The sequence below is a fragment of the Lissotriton vulgaris genome, chromosome 6, assembly GCF_964263255.1.
Source record: "Lissotriton vulgaris chromosome 6, aLisVul1.2, whole genome shotgun sequence".
Classification (NCBI taxonomy): domain Eukaryota; kingdom Metazoa; phylum Chordata; class Amphibia; order Caudata; family Salamandridae; genus Lissotriton; species Lissotriton vulgaris.
The window spans coordinates 1,230,848,641-1,230,874,412 of NC_141694.1; the positions used below are offsets into that span (position 1 = coordinate 1,230,848,641).

Consider the following 25,772-nt stretch of genomic DNA (forward strand, 5'->3'; position numbering starts at 1 on the left):
CTTCACACTTTACCCCGCTAACCAGAGCTAAAGTGCTTGTGCTCTTTCCTTAAAACATGGTAGAAATGGCTTATACTCAAGTGGCATATTTAATTTACTTGTGCGACCCTGGTAAAGTGGCACTCTGTGTTCAAGGGCCTGTAAATTAAGTGCTGGTAGTGGGCTTGCAGCACTGGTTTAAACATGTCTCAGGGCTGCCAATGCAGCCTGTGTGTGCAGTTTAAACTGCTTTTCAACCTGGAAAAATAAACGTTTTGCCAGGTTTAAACCTTTCTGTTTAGTACTTATAGGTCATCCCTAGCGTAGAACTTGAATAGCCCAGATGACAGGGTGCATTGTATTTAAAAAGTTGTAAATGTACTTTTAAGTTTTAAATTAGTTTTTCTCTACTGCAAAGCCTGACTCTCTCATAAGATAACATTTAAGTTACCTTATTACATTTAACATGTAACAATTTCCAAATGGCAGGATGTAACCAGCTCATGTTTGGTGTCTTTGGAACTGTACTGAAAAATCCTCTTTTATGGTGAAGTCAGATTTTAAATTAGAATTTTGAAAATGCCACTTTTAGGAAGTTAAACCAAAAGGCACGTGCATTGCGCGCCACCCCTTCCCACTGCTAGAAATCCGGGATTGACCCTAATTTGTTTTACCAATATATCATTCTCCATATTAAACTTTTAATACTTCAATACGTAGTCCATTATTAATCCAAACATTTAGTGTAGTCGCTCGAAGACATTCAAAACCACTGCGAGGACAGCTCATTTCTCAAAGGTCTTTTATTATGTAACCTTCAACTGCATTCAGTGTGCCCATCCGGGCCTCAACTAAAGCATGTAGAGATACATAGTTCATACTCTAGAACCGCATAAAATTCCATCCAATGCATTTCGGTCTCTCATAAGTCCTTCGTCAGGGGTAACTACAAAAGACAGAAACAGACATTTCAACCTGTAGTTCAGAACCAAATATATATGAATACAAATAAATCCCTCTATGCGTTATGCCTTCAAATTAACTCAATTTCAGTCATTGCACCCCGCCCAAGTCTCTATGAAAATATGCCCATTAATGTTTTTTCCTTTCTGCGTATGCTTTAAAAGTGCTTAAACTTGTGATAGCAAAGCGAAAATTGTGTCCATTAAAACACCAAATGAATGTCAAGAAAAAAACATTTACTAATGTGTGCATTTTTTAGAGTATGAACTATGTACCTCTACATGCTTTAATTGAGGCCCGGATGGGCACGCTGAATGCAGTTGAAGATTACATAATGAAAGACCTTTGAGAAATAATGCGCTGTCCTCATAGTGGTTTTGAATGTCTTTGAGCGACTACACTAAATGTTTGGATTAATAATGGACTACGTATTGAAGTACTAAAAGTTTAATATGGAGAATGATATATTGGTAAAACGAATTAGGGTCAATCTTGGATTTCTAGCAGTTCTATGGGGTGGCGTGCAATGCACGTGCCTTTTGGTTTAATTTAAGTATCCATGACTGGGATAGGTCACAGCACCTGGACTCGCATGCATCTACTTTGAGACAGATAAATTGGTAAATTAAATAGAAGGAAAGGAGTGGATCTTGTTTCATTTAAACTTTTAGGAAGTTGGCATTTTCCTGCCTTAGCCATTTAGTGCTTGCAGCCTGTCACTGGGTCACACTGCTGGGTGCAGTTGTAAGTTAGGTTGTGTGTATTTGTCCTGGACAGTCACACAAAATAGAGAGCTTAGGTGTGGCTGAACGGGCAATCACAGACAGGATCTGGGCACAGCCCTACTTACACTTGAATAGATTGTGCCCTGCCTCCACACAGATGGCTGCATAACCCCTGTAATTAGTATGGAACAAGAACAAGAGAGGAAGGAAACCTGTACACTTCAAAAGTAAACCTCGAGAAGGTGCTCCCAATTCAAAGAAGGCACCTGGTATAAATAATGGACCTCAGACACCAACTCCTTAGTGCACTTCTGGACCTGTGGAGACTCTGCCAGGAGGAAGGACTGCTGAGCTGCTGAAAGGACTGGCACTCTGCTGGACGGCTGCCCCGCTGAACGAATGCCTTACTGGGCTGGTGCCCACCTGCCTGAGTCAGAGGGTTTTGGACCTGCACCAGAGCCCAGAATTCCCACAGTGACACCAAGGGCTAGTCTGCTGGCCTCCTGTTCAGAGCCACAGGCACAAAACAACATGCTCCCAACCACCAGCACCCAGATCCAGCTGGAGCAAGCCTCTGACCTCCAAGTGGGGCCCTTCAAGTCCTGGACCACTGGTGTGGCCTCAAAGAGCTGAATTTGAGATTTTGGGCTCTTTGAGGCTGCAAATGGTCCTGTTGGTGCCAAAACCTTATAGTTCGCACAGTCGGCCAGCATGATGTTCTGTTAACCCAACTCTTCCCCTACAGCATCAGCTGCTCACGGGGAGAGCCACCGCAAATGTCCAGTCCGCCCACTCATGATGACAACAGGATCTTCACATTACAGTGACGACTGTCCGCAATGCCAGGCCTGCTCTTCATGCTAAAAGTACAACTGTCCGCGATGCATCTCTGCTCCTCGCGGCAAACTCCACCAAGAACAGGATTCTGTGCTGGACTGTGAAGGTAGCTTTTCAGCGGGGCTAACCTGGTCCCTGCATCTGACCCGCACTCCATCGCGGTGGGCCCGGATTTGTGCCTTTCTCTTGGTCTCGCACGACCTGATAGCTTCGAGGGAGTTTTGCACTTTTTGGCTCTATTTTCACTTACATCTTTAAAACTTCTTATCTCTGGTTCTACTGGTTGTATTTTTGTCGTTTTGGTCTTGCTTTATTTATTGCATTTTGCTCTATTTTTCTAAATTGGTGTGGGGTTGTTTGTTGTTCCCTTTATTACGGTTTGAAGTGCTGCATAAAAACTTTAAACATTGACTCTAAGTTAATTAACCCCAACAGTTCTATGTCAAGCTACCAGAGGAATGAGCCCAGGTTAATTTCGGGTTTGCTTGTGACTTGACCATGATTAGAATTGTGGCTGCTGCCGGAGTAGAGTCTTTTCCCCCCTCAACCAGTAACACAATATCTCACTGTGGCCAAATCCCTGCTGTTTAGTAATCTTTTCTAGATTTTTTATAAGAACTGTAGACATCATGCTATGCTTTTCTTTTCTTTCTATCTGATGAAGGCCAAGCTATTTCTCCTCTTCCAGTTAAAACTCCAAAATGTGCCTTTCACTGCTCTAGAGGGGTTGTTGTTCTCACACACTTCTATAAAATCCTCAACATGCACTTGTCTCCTGGATCCATTTTTTGAGCCTCACATTCCACTCATGTGCCAATGACCTCCAGATCCTGGTCAGTATATACAAATCCCCTTGATTTTACTGTAGATGATCTCTACAAGAGCTTTAAGACATTTACCACCTATGCATGAAAGTGGCGTTCATTCAAATACAACACCTTGAAATACCTAAATATCTAACATGCAATGTATGCAAAAAATAGCAAAAGACACAGCAACATAAGATTTATGTGTACATTTATAATGTTTAGCCTCTTGAATGCTCATGACGAGCTGAGCTAGTCATGAGCCACGGCGCTCCGGTGCTCATGACGAGCTCAGCTCGTCATGGCCCGTGGAACGCTCACACGCGGGGATAATTCCCCCGCTGTGCTAAACGTTCCAGGGAGCCAATGCACCTGTGACAAGCTGAGCTCGTCATGAGCACAGGAGCACTGTAGCTCATGATGAGCTCAGCTCGTCATGAGCATGCGGGCGCTGTGCGTGCCCCCTCCTCCCCAGCACAGCGGGGGAATCACCCCCGCAGCGAAGGGGATAAAGCACACCTAGGAAGGTACCCTTGCACAAAAGGCAGCCTAAAGTCAAACTAAGCTCACCAGCAGGCAAGTTAGAGAGACTAGAGCAAAGCTTTCTAGGATTTCCTGAATGGCAAATGTTCCTTGATGGAGGGGAGGGAGCGGGGAGGCTTGTTCCAGAGATGGCAAGCTTGGAAAGAAAAGGATCTTCCCATAGAGCATGGCATCAGAGAAGCACAGCAATAATTTTGGGTGATCCCGAAAAAAAATATTTTACAGATAAGAGGCCTGATCTAAAGAATTGCCTAATGCACAATGTAGAGGGATTTGAAAATGTTCATATTAGGTATTGGAAGCCAATGCAGTTTGTTCAAGGCTTTAGAAGCAGAGGAATACTGTTGGAAGTCTTGCTGAAGCAGTTTGGATCCTATGTAGGCATTTAGGTAGGTAGTCAGAGGATGCCAAATACAGAGAGTTCCTATAGTGCGACCTGCTCAAATGTGTTGACTAGACCACTAGTGGGCATATATTAGTGGGAAGGAGTGCAACAATATTCCATAAGATCTTCAGTAATACTCAACAAGAAGAAGAAATATCGTTGACCTGACTCGTCAAAGATAAATCCTTGTAACAAAGAAATCCAAGGTTTCTCACTGCCAACAAGGCTGTGGGAGCAGCTTGCAGGTCAAGGTCAAGTCTTAAAGGAAGAGAGCATTCAAGGTAAGCCAAGCTGTGATCTTCCACATGCAGATGTGGAAAATCCAAAAAGAAACTGGAGAGTTATGACTGACGGATACGATTAGCTGAGTACCATCCACATAATACATGAAGGTGATGACTCTATGATTGCGTATTCACTGAGTAAGCATCTGAGGTAAATAATAAATAAGGGAGGGGTCAGTGATGAGCTATGCAGTACACCTTGATCAATGGTCCTAAAGTCTATGAAAATGGGGGAATGTGCATGGATTGACACCTATTTTCAGGGTAGGAGTAACAGCAGCTCAGTGCTGAGCCCCTGATTTTTCTTTCTGCCACCATGAAGATCAAGGTTTTATGAGTGACCGTGGCTGACAGATCGAATATTTTCAGGGCCACAAAGTTGCGCTTGTCAAAAGGCATTCGAAGGTCATCCAGAAGCGAGATAAGGACCAATTCAGTACCATGTGAAGCACGGAAATCAGATTGAGCTAGGTCAAGCAGATGGTTGTGCTCCAGAAGTTCTGATAAAATCCTATTTGCAGGTTTTTGTTAGGATTTTTACAGAGAAAGGTAAAAGTGATATGAGCTGAAAATTGCTCAGATTAAAAGGGCCAGCAGTAGGTTTGTTTAGTTGGGGGACTACCATTACCTTTTTTCCTTCTGATGGAACTGTACCGGATGAAAAGTGAAAGGTTACAGATGGAACGTAACAGATCAGTTACTGAGGTGGCAATTTGTTTCCTGATCCTAGGGGTTAAAGGATCGAAAGGCAATCCTAAACAGATGGAGTCAGCAAGTTTCGTAAAAGTTTATGGGTCGATCTGTTTACTGTCAGAAAGCAGAGGTGGAGCTTTCCTAATCTTAAGGGTAGGGACAATAATAGCCACCAAACTTCAGTTGGGAGTAATGCTTGAGTGACACTTTAATAAGGTGAAAATTGTTGTTTCAACTGGCCCGAACTCTTGCTCAAAAAGCAATTTGCAGCATGTAATTCTTAAATGTGTGCGATTTTGAATGGCTCCTATACAAGTCTCTGTAGGAGGGTAGGGTCTGCTTCCTAAGGTCACCCCAACTTTTTGCTGTGATTTTCTGGTTTTTCGACGTTAGTGTGGCTGTGGGCCTGCTAATCAGACCCACAGCCCAGCTGTTCTCTCACTAAATTGATACCATGTACTTTAGGTACATACCTGATTGGGAATTGGGTCACCTTTGTGAGACCCTGTATAGTGTACCATAGGTACCCAGGGCATGGGTGCATCCAAGGCCTACCAGGGGCTGCAGCATGTATTATGCCACCCCTGGCTGGCCATCCAAACGGACACCACAGGCTGATAACTCAGCTTGGGTAAGGTGGTGTAATCACCCCTTACTTAGATATAGTATACCTATATCTACCCTTATATAAAGACACATATATACCTATAAGTCACTCCTATGGCAGGCCTTGACCATCCTGAAGGCAGAGTGCTTGGTTTTATGTGAGAGGGTGCTCTAGCATGAGCTGAACCCTTCTGAAGCTTTCAGAACCATCTCCTTATAGCTGTTCTATGATATAGCCATACCATATACTCTTAAGTGCATTATAATCCTCGCTGTTAATGCTAACTTTGGTTTGGCTTTATCAAAACATGTAGTGTAAGGTGTCAAACACTTTGGAATACTACCCCCCCCCCCCACCCCGCCAGTCCTGGCGGTGGTGGTGGCATTCCACCCTTCTAGAAGGAGAAGACGTGTAGTTACTGCTTTACCTGGTTAAAGTTAAACAGAGCCTCAGCATCACAAAACGGAGGCTGCTGCCACGGACACGAGTCTGACCTCCTGCAGCTGGGGGAAACTCCAGCAAGGGAGGCTTGGACAATAGGTTTCCTGTCGAGGGAGGTGCTAGCACCTCCCCAGACAGCCTGTAGTGTATTGGGGCAGGGTGGGTAGAATGGAAAGATGCTTTTCCAGACACTGCCTGGGGAACACAAGGTGCTCTATGCATAGCCCAGTTCAAACCAGTTGCTGGGGCACTCCAGCTCCACTCTGGCGCGAAACTGGTCAAAGGGAAAGGGGTGTAACCACCCCCTTCTCAGGTCCACCCATAGGAGGGACCTAGCAGGTAATCCAGCCCTTAAAATCAGTATACAGATAGGAGCTGCGTCTAGAGACTTTAGATTAATCCTGGAAGAAACTTTGATACGAACTCTTGGACCTTCGACGTTCTATATTGACTAGAAGACTGAAGACATCTCCCTTGTGGTCAAGGAGTTACCACCCTGTGCAAACAGGCACCACCAGTAACTTGCTGGTCTGCTTTGTTGATGCTCCCACCGGATCGCGAAGACTCTGCGACACAGGAACTGGACTCTCAGACTTCTCTGACTCCGACCCACATCCACAGCAAAGCTGAGACCCGTGGCGGACACGAGAGACGTGGGACCGGACACCCTGGAAATCCTGCATTTTGCTAACAGTGCAACTACTGAGGCACCCTCGCAGTTGTGCATTGGGGTTTGAGAAGCCCCAGACACGAGTGCCATTTGCACCAAAGCTCAGACCTCCACACTCCACGAGTGCCGCCTGGGGCCTGCTCCCGCATTTCAGCTCGACGCGTCTTCCCGGTTGCAAGCCTGTTGGCTAGTTAGCCCCCTGAAGACTTCCTTTTGAATTTACACTGCTGGCTTGGTTGCTCCAGCTTTCCTCCAAAGGAGAAGCTACCCAGACCTTGCTGGTCTGACTCGAAGCCAATCTTCACTTCCTGCATGGATTGCGGTTACCAAGGCTTGTTGGATCCAGTCCGGATCCCGACACCGCAGTCAACTAGATCCTTCATGGGACAGCTTGAATCCAGCTCCTGGTCGTTGACGATGCCTCCTGGTCCTCGTGGCTGCAGAGACAAGCTTCACCTCTTCACCTGAATCAACTCGACATTGCCTGGTTCCTTCCTGGTCACTGGCTAGTGACCCAGACTCTGTCCCCTCTGCTTTCAGGTTCTTCTGATCTCCGATCCACCCAGACACTTTTCCTCTGGTCACCTGCAGCACTTCTTTGCAGATCTCCATAGAAATCATTGACGAAAGCCGACACGAAAAGACACCTATGCACCCGGCTTCCCTGGGTGAGGTAACTCGAGTACTCCGGTGCTCCCGTGGGTGTTGACTCTCGAAGTGTCCTAGTTTAAAGGGGTTTTACCGTAGTCCATCCGTAAGTGTCATTAATCAGTAACTTTGTAACTTCTTCGTTCTCCATTATAAGTCAATGGTAACTCACTACTGTGTTTAGACACTGCACGCGTCTCCCGTGGGTCTCCTACTTCCTAACCTTTGGTTGTCTCGTGTAGCCACAGCGATTCCGTAGGCCCTAGGCCTATTCACTATTCCTGAAGTTGTTTTTATACCACTTACTTAGTATATGGTTTGGGAAGCCCCTAGGGCAGAACTGTATTTGTGCAACTTGTAGTATGCTTAATGAGTAACGTGTGATGTATTTCAATCTCTGACCTAATAAAGAGTTCAGAGGGGTTTTGTTAGAAATAAATACATATATATTTGATATATACCTGGTGTGGTGTCCTTTTATTTGGTACTCAAGGGATTATAATTGGTAAAACAGCTTGCTTTACATGCTCTCTGAAGTTCTAGCCTAAGACTGCTGGTCCATGCTACCACTAGGATAGCTTGTCTATAAGGTTGACTTAACCACCATCAATAAGGGTCGTTTAGAATGGTGCAAGGTGCCCATTAGATTAGTGGACATCATATGCCAGGTTAACTTCTCACACTCTCTCAATACACATCTATGAGCATTGAATGAATAAATGAACGATGGAATTTGTAAAACGCCAGAATCACCTCAAAGGGGTATCTATGCGCTAGAGGTGTGGGAATTCAAGGCCTGAGAGATCAGTTACTGAAAAGTTCTGTTTTCAGGAGTTTCCTTAAAAGGAGGAGATCTGAGCACTCACGTAGATGTCCAGGTAAAGTGTTCCAGTAAAGTGGGGCGAAGTATGAGAAAACGTTGCCCCCCTCACGATGTTTTCTGTAACGGGGGATAACAAGAAGAGCTTTCTCCCCTGAACAAAGTTATTTGCCAGGCTGATAGCAATTACGTTTTTTGCGAGGTAGCTTGGACCTCTGCCCTTAAATTCTTTATGGACAAGACAGCTAATCTTGAACGTACTAATTTGGCTGATGGGTAGCTAGTGAAGATGTCTCAGCAATGGCAGGGAAGCTATTCTGGGGGGCATGTTAAGTGCCAGGCGGGCTGCCATATTCTGAACCACCAGCAGTCTATTCAGCAAGGATTCATTTTCGGCATCTAAAAGGACGCTACAGTAGGTGAGGCGGCTGATTACCAAGGCTTTGATCAGGGTTCCACGAACGAATAGAGAAAGAAGATGGAGCACTCTACGGAGAAGACTCAATGTGTGGAAGCAAGTACCTGCAGTGGCCATTACTTGGTCTCTCCTAGTAAGAGAGTGGTCCAGACAGACGTGCACATTTGTTGCCACTATTTTCGGGGTAGGGGCTCAGCCCAGCTCCAGAGGCCACCAGTCTGCGGATCGTTTGAGCGCCGCAAACAATAACATTTCTGTTTAATCAGTATTAAGCTGCAGAAAGTTTTCCGTCATCCAGCCAGAAATTGATCGCATACTCTCAGCAAAGAGAGATTTTGTTGAAGTCGTACTGTTATCAAATGATAAGAGAAGTTGAATATTGTCCGCATAACAAACAGGAGTGAACCCAGGATCTCTAATGATCTTCGAGAGGGGCCACATACACATTAAACAGGGAGGGGCTATGACAAGAGCCCTGTGGTACCCCCTTCGTGAGCTCCATGATGCGGGAGCGGAAAGGGCCAGGGTTAACAGTTTGGGTGCACTGGTCTAGAAAACTAGCAAGCCATTTTAGCGCAAGTCCATGGATTCCAACTCATTCAATCTTTGAAACAGCTTATAGTGAGACACTGTGTCAAAAGCTGCGGACAAGTCCAACACCACTATCAGCTCAGCCTTATTGTTGTCAAGGGCAAGTATGATGTAGTCAGCGACACCTAGGGTGGATTTAGTGGAATGATTAAGTCTGAAACCAGACTGTGATGAATTGGGGCATCCTTGGGATTCTATGTACTTCATAAGCTTTGTGTTAATGTGCCTTCCAAGAGTTTACTCATAAGCAGAATAAGTGAAATAGGGCAATAATTTGCCACCTCTGGTACGGGTACATGAACCTTCTTAGAAATCGGAAGCACTTGTGCCGCCTTCCATTCATGTGGAAGTTTCCCTTCACTCAGATTTCTTTAATATAGTACAAATGGCGTAGGCTAGTTGCGTAGCTAAAAGGGCAAACAGATTAGCTGGCATAATGTTGAGGGGTGAACCAGATTTGACTGTTTTCAACATCTCTTCCATTTTTTGATACTCGCAAAGCAGGGAACCTCTCTAAGCAGACGTCTCTCTACCTAGGAGATGTAGACAGTAAGGCAGTGATAGCCAGTGATTCAGAGCCTCTGGGAAATTAATCATATATTTTATCATTTGTTTTCCTCAAAATAGTTGGCAATATTGTCACATAAGAGGAGGATGGATCTGGTTAATAAAGGCAGTTGGGTTGGTGAAGGAATTGAGAACTTTAGAGTTCCTTATTAGACTTGCCTATTTGGTTTAGCCTAGAGTTAATATGGGCTTGCATGCTTTTTTAATATTCTTGTGGTAAAGTGCTAAGGTATTTTTATACATTACTTTCTCCTTCACAATTTGTGATTTCCGTCATGTCTTTTCCAATTTTTTTTTTAAATTAGACTTTTTCCTATGAAGTTCATGTGACTGAAACGGTTACTTCAACAAAACTGTCTAATGGGCAGGAGGCAGGATATTCTCATGGAGAGAATGCGAGAAGAGCTTGCATTTGAGGAAATTATGCATAACCAGACTCCTGATTTTCTAAAAGAACACTTGCTTCTGGTTGCCAATATTGAAAGTGAGGCTATGCATTACTACGAGATCCAGGAAATGTACTACCTAAAATAAAATGGCATTAGGCTAAGAAAATCATGACACCAAGCATGCACGCCTGGGGACTTGCCATCCTTGAGCTGGTTGTTTTAACCATTGTTCCAGGCCTGACAATTTCAACACTGGTCAAAACTCTCAACTTCTGCCTGCATGCTAACCTCAGTTTAAGTCCCAAGTTAGCTCAGTGGTTTTCTCTGTATTCTGAAACAAGTTCTCCCTTATCTGTCCCTCCAAAAAGTGACTCAATGCAACATTTATCACTGCTCCCCATCATTCTTCTTTATCAGTAGGCACTAAAGAGTTCTGAATACAGAAGCTCACTTTGCATCACTCTATTACATGTAGTTATTCATGGCGCTGTAAAGTTATAAAGAACAGTCATCATGTATGCATTTTGCAGGAATGAACAATAATATTAATAAAAATGAATTGCCATTAACGAACCAGCAGCATCCTGTGTGCTAGTATATTTTTTTGAATATTTATGTAGCACAAAACCTATCTTTAAAGCAACAGATAGAAGGGGGTACAAAGTGAGGGCAAGAAAGGCTCCTTACAGAAGGAAATGCCGTCTACGTTGTCATTCACGTGGGTTAAGACATCCAAGTGGTTCCTTCAGGACAAGGCATCCATTGAACAGAAGTGTCTTCAGCTTCTTTATGAAGTGAAGGGTGGAGGTGGTTTGTTGGATCTGTGCTTGGATGGGGTACTTGACCCTTTGGGGCATATTTACTAAGAAATCGCGCAGCGCAGCAATCAACCTTGCTGTGCTGCATGATAGAGAAAGGGCAGGAATGCACTGTACTTAACAAGCCAAATTCCTGTCTTTTTCCTGCGCTGGCGCACCCACCATATGCTGCTTAGTTCCAACGCAGGACCCTTTGCACTATGATGCAATAGTAGTGCCTGCGTTATATGCAGCATTGTTTTTGTGCAGGGAATGACATCTTGCTGCACAAAAACAATCCTGAATGCTGGGCATATTGGGCCTCAGCTAAGCAAAAGGTTCTGTGGACAGGGGCAAACTGCTCATGTGTAAGGAATGGGGTGGGAAGACGAACGAGGAGGTAAGGAACAGGCTGAGCGGAAGATAGCACTCATTCAGCACCAGATCTTGCCAAACCTTACAGAATTAAAAAGGTGACAGAGGCATGCATAGGACAGATGAATTCAGGGGATGCAGCGTGTCATTGCTGAGTATTTAGAGAGAATGAACAAGGGGGGCGGGAGTACGGAATTTGGACTAGATGCTAAGCAAATGTGCCCTTATTGTTGGTATTTCCTCAAGATGAAGTCCCTTTCTGAAACTCGGAGCAAAAGAAGGAGGTGATAGTTTAAAAAATCTCGGATTAAAAAAAGAGATAAATGTACAATCGAAATGTATTTGCAGACTATCTTCGGAAGACCACAGTGGAAGTGTTCTTCAAACACATATTATTGTCTTGGAATAAAACAATTGACTTTGCTTAGTTCTAGCATGGGACAACAATTGTCACTGAATCCACATTTATATCCTGTACTGATCAGCTTGTCCTTTTGAACTTATACTCACATCCTGCTTCTCTGTGCTTCTTTTCAGGTGATTCAGCCAGCATGTCCGACTCCTGCCCTCAGACAAACCTGGTCTGGCAGAGGATACTGAGAAAGCCAAACCAATGGACAGAACACACCCTCACCCTGACTTCCAATGTCAAGGCCTCTGAGCTCTAAAGCCAACAATGGAAATCAAACGTTTGCTGTTGTAACCACGGAATCGAGCAGAGCAAACACACTGATGAATGGTCACAGAAGTGGAAAACCCCAAATGGGCACCAATCCCAAGTAAACATGCCAACCAAGAGACGGATCTAATGTTTATTTGCAAATGTACTTCACCTTGACACAAACTGTTAACTCGCTGCTTAATTAACCAGCGAGTGCACTAGGAGTACGGCCTACTTCTATAACCATTTTTTGTTGTTTTCCTTTTGAAAATGTAACTTTGAAAACAGAACTGTAAAGATCTTAAAAACTCATGAAGTGGTATACCATTAAGAATTGTTAAATTGATTAAATGTATCAAAAACAAAAGTATCACATTATTATCATTTATATCATATCTCCATGTATTACCAGCATGCTCTGCTGGACACCTTTCTCAAGTCAAGCTTCTAATTCGTAAATATTAATTTTGTCCACAGCTGCAAGAATTTAGCATAAATCTGTATTCCTTCTAATGAGAGGGTTGCTGTTATCTACAAGGCCACAACTGCTAATTTACATGAGGGCGCTAACTGAAGTCTGACAGGGACTGCTTGCCTCCTATCAGGGGTCAAGAATAAACTTCTTGAGAGCCATCAAATTCGCAGAATATTAATGTTATGAAATTGTGAGTAAAATAAATATGAAAAAGGTATTAGCTGTAATATGGGGCACATACGCAACATTTACTATAATCAAAAGGACTTGCAGCCCCTTCCTGGCACTATTTCCTCGATGTGTTTCGGACCCAACGAATCAGGGCCCAAGCAGAGGCTGGAGTTTCACATAATGATACTGAAGTGTAGTCCAGAGGGCAAGGTTAGGAGGTGTGGCTTGTCGGTCTTGGTTGCCTAATTTAGAACTGGGGAACCAGGATATACCCGGATTTGTCTTAATATCCTGCGATTCTGGGCAGATCACCCCGTGCATATGTATAATAATGTATCTGACTTTAAGTAATGTAATCTGTTGCTGTTCACTCTTCTGATCTCTAACAATAATCGCATTGAATTGGAAACTATAATGCGATCTAATATATTTACAAAGTTTTCAAGATGCAAACCTCTAACAGAAAGCGTTATGTTAATGATAGAACGTTATTTATATTGCTATAACACACATATTACGAAAATACGGTATCCTGAGGTGTTTCTTTTCCATGGATACAGCACACTCTTATTATGGCTGCAACAATTGGTCAATACTGGTAGCTTTACGTCAAACATCAACATACACACAATGTTAAAGTAACGATAAAGGACGCTGAACATACAACGGAATGGGCTAATTAACCAAAATGAACTGAAATACCGAAAATGACCGATCATTTTATTGCCAAACGAAGGGGGGAGGGGGGCAGGGTTCCAGCACTGCCCAAGGTATCAGGAGATTTCAGAAGCACTAGACAAAGCATGTCCCTGAAACATTTGCAAAAACTACATGAAAAAACAGGTCGAAATTACACTTCAGATGCCGAATGGCTTCCTTACAGAACTTTTATTTATGTAAGGTTTTGCAAAGAATTGCACAACATGAAGGGTTTTTTCTTCATAAAGCAGTATACAAGTTGTACAGGATGGAGCTGAAACCGTCAGACTCCGCCAAAATGATTAAAAAAAGTTTAGAAAAATTAAAAGTAATCCAAAGAAACGTGCTTCCTAGAACTGAAAGCAGAAAAGGCTATACAAACAGGATTAAAAAGTCCCTTCATGCTTGGAGTCTGAAATGTTAATAAACATTGCTTAATAAAATTGCTAGAAAACAAATCAGCTGATGCGAGTGTAGAACTCCACGCAAGTATTACATTTCCTTTAAAAGTATTGTAAAAAAACAGATCAACTTTACTTACAAGTTTTCGTTTGTATAGTAGTAATCTTTGCCAAATACTGCTTTTGCAGTACGCCATACTAATTTATTACACAAGAAAATTTTACATAGGTAAATTTATTTAATATTAATCTGTAAATATGTCAAAATATACAAAGCAAACAGCATTTCCCTTTATCTAGTGTAATAACCCATTTATATCACTCATATTTATACATAAATACTACATTTTCTACCTGATCCGTGATTATACTGGCTTATATTACACATAACGTGTCTGGGAGGCTGACAGAATATACACCTAGGTTAGTACTGCAAATAAGGTGCGACAAAGAACTCAGGTAAGTTCTCAGTGATTACCGCAGCAAGTTTACTATCATGGAGGGTACCAAGAAAATCCAGGCCCGGTTTTAATGCATTGACCAACAAGCTCCCTTTAAGCACTGCATGTGTACTTCTTAAGAACCAAGCACGCGCCATGCATGCTCATCTTGCGAACTTGAAATCAACGTTCTCACAGATCTGATAGTCTTCTGGATATGATCCGTGGTGAACGTTTACCAGTAGGTATGGCACAATATGCGGCCAGGAAGTACTTTATTTAACTTTATGTCTGTGGATCCTATTAAAATCATTCTTCGCATACTCGCCTGTGTGACGACTTTACAACTAAGGTTTGAACATACTTAAAAATCGTGCTTGCAAATATGGATATCATAAATTCCTTTAACTCTGAATAAAATAAGGCCTTTTGGCACTAAGACATGAACGGAAGAGTCGAGAGCATATACACTGTTTCGAAAGGGCAAACATAACCGAGAAAGTGGCGGTATCACAAAACTGGAGCGGGTTTCAGAAAGGTGGGGCCGGAGAGGAGCAGGAGCAAGTAAGGTTTAGGGAACAGTGAAGGTTGGATACGAAAAACTCTCTTAAAGTGACCGCTCAAAGTCCACATGTTAAGTTCTGCCTCCCACATGACTCTTGCTTTCATGGCAAATTTACATGGCTTCAAACTCATCGATTCTTTGCTTGGTATTTCCCTGTCTGATCTGCCTCAGTGTCTTGTATTTGTCACGTCCCATTCGCGTGTTTTCATTGTGGAGCATGTCGTTGTGAGTCTTCTTGGTGTCATCTCTGGCCTGGGACAGCTCAGAAGTCAAAGCCTGCAAAGCAAAGGGTAAAAGATGCTCAGGACAGTCATGTCAATAGTTGAGAGGCAGTAAAGTCATAAGAATTTTTCAATCCACATTTCACATTTATTTTATTGCAATATTTATATAGCGCTTCTTACCTAGTATGAACTACATTCGGCTGCCTGACCGTAGAGTGTATGGTATTAATATTAGTGTCAGCCAAGTCGGTTATACATTGTATAGTATTGTAATTAAATTTATATTGTACTAACCTTTGCAAGGAAATATAAAGCTTTAAGTTAGGCAGTACGCAGCTCAAATACCCAAGGTTAGTGGATTTTTCAGTGGATATTGGGACTAATCTTGTTCTCTGAAGGAAGCTATTCCATGCTTTTACTTTAGTTTCAATGTGGAAGATTAAAGTATTCGGAGATAGGTGTGGTCTTTAGGGTAAGAGTGGGTATATAAATTCATACAAATGGTTGGTGGTATTAATATATGAGACTAGTTTTTGTTCAGTTACAAGGGGATGACTATTAAAGGATAGTTAGTGATCTTCGAAAATACGTTTGGACAGTTTGCAAAAATACAATAGGGATTAAGGCAAACATGCATGTGATTTACACTAAACTGTGGTAAAAATAGGAGATGCATAGAGGATGGAAATACACAGGAGGCTTTTTTGTAATGGCATGCAATCTGAAGATGCAAAACTGTCGAAAGAAATAATAATTGCATGTGAGTCCAGTCATAGAATCATGCACACATGCTATTTCCTGAAAGGCTACCGCAAAACCACCACTTCAGTAAGAACAACTGATCGGCTCAATGTAATGTATTCAAAGTGTTTTCCTACTGCAAAATGAGTGCAGCATTGCCCCTGTATGCTCCAAAACTGGTAAAGTACATACTCTCGACATTCACTCTGGAACCCTGGAAGCAAAGTGGGGTAAAAGTAAGGTACATCGCTTCACTAGCTCAGTATCTGTCTAATCACAATTCTCCTGACAACCCAAGAGGTTAGAAAAAAATTAAGGTCATACTTGTAAACTGAGTTGTCACAGGAACTATATGTGCATCATTTGGTCAGACAGTCGCATATCTTAAAACCACAGTTGTTAACCTAATGCACAGCAAAGGGAATCATGAGGATCAGGCACAATGATAGGTATATAGTACAGCTCTTTTCAGAATGCACAAATGTATATCTAGCAGGGGTGGATCTCTGTCAGGAAAATGAAACCTTGTGCCAGTTCTGTAGACCATCTCAAGTCAGAAGGTTCACTTTTGAGACGGTTTTGTTAACCTCATGGGCGCTATTGTAATTACGGCCGTATGCTGAGATTTTTAAAAACCCATGTTACATGACGAGCTGGGCTCGTCATCAGCGTGCGAGGAGGCTACACCATGACGAGCCCAGCTCGTCATGAGCGTGGAAGGGGTTAATGTTCCTCACACCTGCCACGTAGACCAGCAAAGCAGCCAAGACGAGCTTTAGGACTCATACCCTGGCTGCTAATGTTTAAGGAAGGAATGGACCATTGCATGACCTGGTCACTGGTGATGCTTGATGTAGAGTTCACTATGGTAAACTGAATTATTTTATTTCATGCACACTTCACAATCAGAACCAATAGATTTAATTGAACTGGTTTTACCAATGTGATCTAAGTGAACGTGGATGGAAGTTGGTAGAATGTGCTGTGCAAATTGGTTTTTCACCATTCCGCCTGCTTTCCACAATGGCAACATTTTAAATTCAATGTATAGTACATTTAGTTCATTCGTGGGAAAGAACGTGTGGTAAAGAAGGTTTCCTATTGAACACTCAACCTTTGAGATCATGCAGGGACAAAATACACAACCAGGTGATCAGCCTTAAAAAACAGTGCTTGTGGCCCCTTCTGTAACAGGAGGGTTTCCTGGGGGCACAAAAAAAACAGAAGCAAACACCCATTGCTCACCCAGGGAAGCCCTGTGTAATAAGGCCTGAAGAGAAAACAACAAAAAGTACTTTAAGTCTAATTATTTTCTTTATCACCACCATTGCATGTTGCCAGACTTATCCCCTATGGGCGTTCCAATGAACATTTTTAATGAAGGGTACACCAAGAAATGTGTGACAGTCTACAAGAGTGAAGGGCTCTCACCCCAGCCTCCAAATAAAAGTGACACGCTGTTTTCCAAGGGGACTAGTTCTGTTTTTAGTAAAATAACTAAGGGTATCACTGAACCAATATTAGTGTATTATGTTTAAATGATGCTACAGTTCAACTGCAGTTCTGCCCTCGGTGATACCATTTCCTAATAACCGCCAACTGCATGGATGGCCTTTTCCTTATTAAAGTAGACAGAGCTTGTGTGCAGCACGCAAGGAACCTTGCACTCTAGGTCTTGCCCACGTTATTGTTCTGTCATATTCTGTAGTTATTGCTTGGTGTTTTATTTTTTCGTGACACATTTTATTGGATTTTGTTGGCATATTTACATGATGGCCAACATGGCCAAACAAAAGATCACAGTGCAGTAACACTCCGTCACCCACCCTCCACAATACTGATGTATAATTTGCGGGCAGACCGTCCCTACCCTCACAAACAATAGTCTCATGGGCTCTATTCAAGGAATACAACTGTGTGTTAGTATATGCTAGAGGATCACGATCATGACCAACGCCAGGTCAACAAAGTCGTCTCTTTGATGTTTCTAACATTAAAATCATCCACAAAGTACGCACCTTCATCCCCCCCCCCGAAGCAGTAAAACACTAGTGATGGTCCTAGCCATGGCTAGACTGGACTACAGAAATGCCCTATACTTAGGCCTTCAAAAACAGCACATGGTCAAACTTCAGCAAGCACAAAACGCGGCCGCCAAGAATGCTGCCCCAAATTCCAGTCCATCTCAGAAGGCTTGAAAAAAACTCCACTGGCTTTCTATGAAGAAAAGAATAGATTTCAAATCCCTATGGCTGGTGTACAAAGCTGTACAAGGAAATGGACCAGCATTAAGAAACAACACCTCACCTGGTACCATCTCCCTAGACACCTAAGCTCAGCACAGAGCAAACTCCTTCAGACACCAGAATTAAAAAAAAAAGCTTGCTGGGAAGGACAAAGCTTTGTCCTGGGTACAGTGAAACTGTGGAACTCTCTTCCGATAAATATTAAAAGCTGCACAACATTGCTCGGATTCAGAAAGCTACTAATGACAGGACTATTTTCAAACTAACATAATCCATCTTCAACTGGAACGCTGGCATCCTCCTTCGCAGAGTGTCTAGACGCCCCTCTGCATTTGTACGCTATATAAATTCCCACAATCAAATCAAATTTGTTAAATTGTCAAACCTCTGTATCAAGAAGGGAGTCTACTGACGATGTATTGCTTGGTATGTTGAATACCCGTAGTTTTACATTGATTTTCTTTTGCAGTTTCCTTGGATTTTATCCTTTTCCATATTCTTTTGGGCTCTAGTTCTGTCTGCCACGTTACTTTGTTAATAATGAAGCCGTAGCTTCCAAATTACAAATTCACTCTAGACTGCACATTTATGTGATTTTTTATATTCTTTGCTTCTCATCTCTTGTTTTGTATATTAACTCAGTAGTGGTGTGTGTTTACAGACTGCCACACTGAGTCCATCATCTGTAATATCTCGGTTTGTGTTATTTCAACACACCACTAGCTTGTTTTAATTGAAAAGCCCCTATGATTTCACACACCACTTTTCTTAATGGATGCGCATTGGTGCGCTTTTTCATAAACTTCCATTGCACCCATGAGCAAAAAAAATATGTGCATTTTCTATAGAACACAGAGTTCTATGTAACCGCTATAAAATATTTGTATAATTCTTACCATCAGCTGCCTCTGTACGCGTTCATTCTTCTCTGCCTCAGTGATGCGCTGCTCCTCATTGCGGTCGTCTGAGATGTCTTCATTGGTGAATTCTGCGCTGTAGGTGTTGTTGAACTCCATGTCATCATCGTACGAGTTCACATGGAAATTATCCTTCACCGGCTCGTACACTGGTGGCGGTGGTGGTGGCGGCGGTGGGGGCGGTGCGCTCATTACCATATGTAGCTCCTCCCTGGTTTTGACCAGATCATCTTGGGCTTCTCGAGCCTTTAAATAAAAATAAATGTATATAATGAACTCACACGGTTTTTACATGCTCAGTGCTGAAAAACTCTGTCACAATGTACTCTGTGGCTATAAAGGAAGCATTGACGCCTAATAAATACAATAGATCGAGCACACTGGCCTTGTTTAGGAAAATTAAAAATGAAAAGTGATTCGCAGAGAATTTCCTGCGAAAATATTTAACAAAACAGACGTTATTTCTCATATACCCAAAGGTTAGTAAATTAGAAAAAAAAAAAAAACTTAAAGTGTCTTTTCTGATGACATTACACACTCAGGGCCAGCTCAGAGCTTTTATTGTCCTAAGTGAAAAAGCTCAACTGCACCTTGACACAATCAATTTTGACTGTTGTAAATCACATATGTCTCTATAACGCATTGAGGAATAAAGTAGCTTAGAACTCACTCAATTGAAAACATTAAGAAACAAGTCACCTAGTTGGCACAATTAGTGTCACTCAGTAAAAAAAATGAAGGTAAAGGCTTTACATGTAAAAAATAAGGGATGGCATAAATAATTATTACTTTTTTTCCAACAAAAATCATGCCGCACATTTTATTTACTTAGTTACAGCAGGCAGAAAGCTGTTGTTTAGAGTCCTATAAGGGTATTACTTCGCTGTGGTGATATCGCTATAGATGTTCTTTGAGAAGCAGGCAACTTGCAACAGAGCAATAAGTCTGGGATAAAATGATTTTTATTGGATGAAATATTTAACATCTAGGCAGATGTGTGGGTGTGCCATGTTATAGTGCCAGCCCTGTTGACAGATGACTTAAGTGATCACCGTCCGATTACTACACAGTGACTGGTATGGTGGAGAGGGATACAGAACAGTGGTGAGATCATACATCGGAATGATTAGGATGGGGAGGAGATCCAGAAAATCGGATTAAGCAGTGTGAGAATGGAAAACAAGGAATAAGGGCCAGATGCATCAAAGGGTTTTGCCCATTCTGTGTCTATGGGAAATTGTGTTCATCCATATGGCCCAAAATCACCCCGTTGCAAAAGAAACAGAACAGAATGGATAAGGATAGTCAATTACATTGACTAGAACTACATATAATGACGCTTTTAAATGTTTGGTCTATTCATTCTCCTGTTGAAGTTATTCCATTCATTTGAGTTTTACATAGGTTCTCAGTTTTAAACTTAGAGTATTAAAGGAGTGTACGATCTATATACTACAGAGAAGGGATGATGACTGTGGTAACGGTTGAGGTGAAGAATTATTAGCAACATTTGTTTTTCTAGAATACATTTTGAGCACTGTGTACAATTCGATTCATTTTCTTTCGCATAATTAATCAAAATGCTGGAAAATTATGCAAAATTACGAGAAATGCAAATCTGGCATATAGATTTATATTTTTGCAGTGAGTTTGAGGACATATTGTGCGCTAAAAATTAGCACAAAAAAACCCCACAAGTGCCACGAACAACAGATACTCGCGGTCTGTTCATCTGCATCGTTCCTATGATTCCTCTTTAGGTTTTTTTTTTACCCAAACACACTTCAAATTACACAATGGGGTGTAATAGAGTAGTTGCAGGAATTTCGTGTAACAAGTGTAATGCAAAAAGATGGAAATGACTTGGGATTGTGTCATCGTAACAAACAATGTGCCTGGGTTTATTATTGAGCTGGTCAACAAATCTGCACTTAATTTGTCAGAGAACCTGTCTGTTTACATCTGGTGCTTTGGCCCAACATTGTCACTTGTTGGTTATGGGATTCAAATATTAGTTTGAAGGTGTGTACATGAAATCCCATGTTAAATTGTGCTCCTTGCCAGAGCTCATACCACTAAACTGATCTATACCAAAAATGGCTTGAAAACAGATAAGCCATGCCACGACAGGTCCCACTGTGTAAATCTTTTCATTGTTTCTGGGCCATTCACCATAAGCTCTGCACCGAGCCCTCTTGACCCCAGACCCTGCAGTACACCACCTTGGGTCGTGGCCACAGGGCAAAGCCACTCTGGGGCAAATTTATGAAAAAGTGGCGCAGGTCAGTGCAGCAAGTCACCTTGCTGAGCTGAACTGCGTCACTGGGAAAGCGCAGGAATACGCCGTAATTAAGGCATACGGCACATTCCTGACTTTTCACCCTGTGCTGGTACACAATGGGCTGCCTAGCACAAACACAGGTACCCTTGCACCTTGGTGCAAGGGTGAATGTGTTGCGTGAAGGATTGGTTTTGTGCAGGAAGGGACACCTTCCTGCACAAAAACAATCAAAGTGGCTTTGTGTGGCTTCAAAAATCTCACTTAGAGGTTTGCGGCACGAATGTACCACATTCCGTGGTGCAAATGTGACACAAACCTCTCTGTGACCATGTCCCAGAGCCTGCTATGTGCAGCTGAAGGCACTTTCCAGCAAGCTCTACATGCAGACACTTACGCTAGGGCCTTTGAATGCAATTAATGTAATCACCTTTTACTTAGTTCCTTGTGTTTTTGTTCTTCTTATATTAATGATTTTTAAAGTTCAAGAATATTTTTTTTCGTCTCAAACATTATGTAGAGATGTTTTTGTTGGGAGTAAATTGCAGATTCCATGTTTTTGAATTGTTTAATGTTCCCTCAGGGGTTTTAAGGGAAGGCCTGCATACTCTCCCTTGGACTAACCCTGGGCGTTGTTCACGTAGTAGCGCTATGCGTATCTAAGCAAACTGCGTAGTGCACTGTGCAAAATGCTGGATTCTTGTCCACAATGTGCAATCAGTGCAAACCGCATCTTGCACAGTGCAAGCGGTCGTTTTCTGCCGTAAAGTAGATTTGTACTCAAGCTGCAACTTTCTCAACGCAGACTAGTAATTTCTCATTGTGAGCGGTCGCGAGCATACGCGACCACTCGCAATGAGAAACCTGACCTGCCCATGTTGAAAATCTTGCCGGGAGGTTTTTTTTCCGCGCTCGCGATCGGCAACTTGATGTTGCTGATCCTGGGTGATGAGGAGGAAGCGGTCAGTTTCATCTATTGGCTAAACACCCATGACCCTTTCCTGAAATTCTGTCATACTATGAGTAGATCAGAGCTTGTGTTCCTGGATCTAAACATTTTTGCTAAAGATGGTACCTTGAAAACCACGACCCATTTTAAACCCACTGCCAAAAATTGCCTCCTACTGTATAACAGCTTCCATCCGCGCCATTTGAAAGAAAACCTCCCTTTTGGCCAGTTCCTTAGACTGAGAAGGAACTGTTCGGATACCAAAGATTATCACACACAAGCAACAGACCTTGCAAAAAAACTGCAACTACGCCAATATCCAACAAAAACCATTACGAGGGCAAAAAAACGAGCAAGAAATAACCATAGGGACTCCCTACTGGAATCCTTTGATAAGGAAAACAAAGAGGAAGAGAAAAAAAACAATATGTATTGCTACATTCAACATCGCATCAACCCAAGTAGAAACATTTGTGAAAAAACATTGGCAAATAGTCAACAGTGGCAAACTAAACATACCGACTCCTATGTTTTCCCAGAGAGGAGCAAAACAAGACACCCAACAAACTATGAGCACCCTACCAACAGGCCACCACCCATGTGGCAACTGTAGTGTGTGCCACCTTACAAACACTACAAAAAAAGTGGTTTTTAATACAGGTCAATCATGGGAACTGCGAAAATTCACCAATTGTAATACTGTAGGAGTGGTATACCTCATTACCTGCATTTGCAAGTTACACTATTGTGGGAATGACCACCAGAAAGGCTAGTACCAGAATGTGCGAGCATCGCAGCAACATACGATGTCACAGAGCAAGCACAAAGATGGCAGCTCATTTTAATGAGAAAAAGTACACTCCCAATGACTTACGTTGGGTAATTCTGGAAAATATCAAACAATGTGAGAACCTTGAACAAGCCCTCCTAGAGAAGGAACAAAGATGGGTTTTTAAAATTACAGGCAGACAGCATAGGACTGAATGAAAATATACCGTGGGGACAATTCACGAGATAACCCACCCACATCGATGTCTGTGGGACCCAAGAACCTGTTCCACCCCAGCATTCTTTGGGCTATTGTAATTCTCTGTATCTAAGTAATTTTCGGGCTGTAAAATCCTGTTGATAACCGACTATGCTCTACATTCAGAATTTTTGTTCAAAATTAGTAACCTAATTTGGCCGTTTTTAGACCTTTACGAACTTGCCCACCGTGCCCCTACATTGTTCTATAGCCCAATCCGAAATGGCACCCTTTATATGAGAAGAGACCGGGTTCTATTCTCACCCGGTGCTCCTACCCTTTTTTCAAACAATGGGGGTCATTAGGATTGCAGATTTTCCGCATCCTCTGGGCCGGCGGAAGCCACCGCCGGCCCCGAGGATGCGGGAAATCCTTAGCGGACCCACCAAAGACCCACCGACACATTAGGATGGCTGGTGGGTCCTGGTTTCGGTCCGCAGTTTTTCCGCCGCAGCTGGCTTACAACCGCGGTGTAAAAGCTCTAATATGGTGACGGTGTCTGTCATACACCGTCCGCCATATTAGGATGGCCTGTTTCAGATGCTTTTCCGCGGCGGGTTTTCCGCCGTGGAAAAGCATGTGTAACTTCACTGCGGGGGCCCATTGTGGGCCCCCTAGGTGAAGGAGGGGTGGGGGGTGCACATGGGGGGTACCTATGGTACCCTCCTGCATTTGTATGCGCGGTGCCTGCCTCTTTCTGCATACAAAAGCAACACCTGCATTTTTAACATTGCCGCAGGTGCAGCTTGAAGCCGCACCCGCCGCAATGATAAAAATAGAGGATGTGACCGCCAGGGTGGCGGTCACATCCTAATTGCACAGGAGGGAACTCCGCATGACATGCGGAGGTTCCCTCCTGCTCTGGGGTCGCGGACGGACGCAAGTCCGTCCGCGATCCTAATGAGGCCCTAAGTGTGCACAATTCATAACAAACTACAAGTGTGACCACAAACACTTTTGGAAGAATTACTGGAACCCTGGCAAGTGAATGACAATAACAATACGGAGAGGATCACGCGCCGAGTAAAATACAGCGTTTTAGTCGTTTTCTCAGTCTGTGGTTCCCTCCCAAGTGACCCCAGAACGAATCCGGACACACTCATAACTAACCGGCACCGGCTTAACAGTAAGATACCGCCGCCCGAGGTGTGAGTAGGTTGAATCGGTAGGAGGGAAACTGAGTCAATGTAAGTGATCCTAAACCCCCCCCCCCTTTTTTTTTACAGGGAGTACTACCACAAACGATCTCGCGCTTAACAGCGGCCACGCATAGATCGTGAATTTGCCAATTTCAGCAGTCATTTTTTAGCATAAAAATACTCCGTGTTGATCGACTATTTAGAAAAACGAGTCACTGTTTTTTCCACATGTACCTTTCTGTAAAAAGCTTTGGCCATCAAGGATACTTCGAGAGTGATTGTGAGACGCCCCAACCTAATAGTCTTCTTTTTCGACTTTCCAATTTTTCATTTCTGGTACCCTGATCTTCTCCGATTACAGTTTCGCTTTCTATTTAGAATTCCTTACATCTCACTCATAGCGCATTGACATTCGATCATCGTTTGGCATAATTTGTACCAGCTACAAAGTGTATATATATTTTTACTCCCACAGGATATACAGGCCCCTCCACCCAGGCGGACCATGGGGCATATCACTGCTAATAACTAAGTACGTCCACTGAGTGTTCAAACACCCAATGTGGGATGTAATTATATGTTTCTTGTCATGTATTCTGTCTACTGTACTAGTGTGCTAGATGAATGAGTTTACTCAATGTGTACTTACAAATGATTGAAGTGATAGATATATATATATAGATATGTATTTTTTCATCCTCTGTACAGATACTATATGCACAGATACGAATGAAGGATCACCAACCGTCACGTCACTATCTTTTTTTAGGCAAACCACGATACGCACTAAAATTATTTTCACTTTCGAGGTATAGTCCACGAGCAATGACCATTATATTGGAATCAGGCCTGCCCCAGTGGGCAGACCACATGTACTAATGATATCATTTCTTCCCCAATACAGATACTACGGATTCATCAGTAACCGTATGTATATAAGATACACACAATAGGTGTATCTTTACATGTGTTTATTTGAAACCCTAATATAGGTTCACAATCAGAGTGGCACACATTAGGCTGGTCCTCATGCAGTCCTGAAAAAAAGGTGTAGGGGATACCTTGAAACATGTCGACTAGATAGTTTGGTTTTAGACCACATTATAGGATCTAATTCCTACATCTACCCCTTTTTACTATACCGGCTAGAAGCAGGAATAAATGTGTAGGCTTACTAGTTAGGTATTTTTAACTCACACTTAACACCAATCCACCACACACCGCACCACACAGTGTCACTAAAAGTGCTCCTACGTATCCTTCGCAAGTCGCAGCACGCCCCAATCAGTAGATGCTTGGGA

General features: G+C 42.7%; 2 protein-coding genes across 3 annotated transcripts in view; one reads left to right on the top strand and one right to left on the bottom strand.

The window, feature by feature from the left end:
- SYTL3 (synaptotagmin like 3) overlaps nucleotides 1-12,556 on the top strand; it is a 653,935-nt gene extending 641,379 nt beyond the window's left edge. The window contains exon 16 of the mRNA XM_086927324.1: nucleotides 12,076-12,556. Coding sequence (XP_086783450.1) covers nucleotides 12,076-12,206 — 131 coding nt within the window. The 3' untranslated portion in view covers nucleotides 12,207-12,556. The remainder of the gene's footprint in view (nucleotides 1-12,075) is intronic.
- A 1,139-nt stretch (nucleotides 12,557-13,695) lies between these two features.
- Nucleotides 13,696-25,772, bottom strand: part of EZR (ezrin) — a 194,235-nt gene continuing 182,158 nt past the window's right edge. For both annotated transcript variants that reach the window (XM_086927325.1, XM_086927326.1), the window contains exons 13-14: nucleotides 19,058-19,324; nucleotides 13,696-15,226 (exon numbers count right to left, since the gene is read on the bottom strand). In XM_086927325.1, coding sequence (XP_086783451.1) covers nucleotides 15,062-15,226; nucleotides 19,058-19,324 — 432 coding nt within the window. In that variant the 3' untranslated portion in view covers nucleotides 13,696-15,061. The remainder of the gene's footprint in view (nucleotides 15,227-19,057; nucleotides 19,325-25,772) is intronic.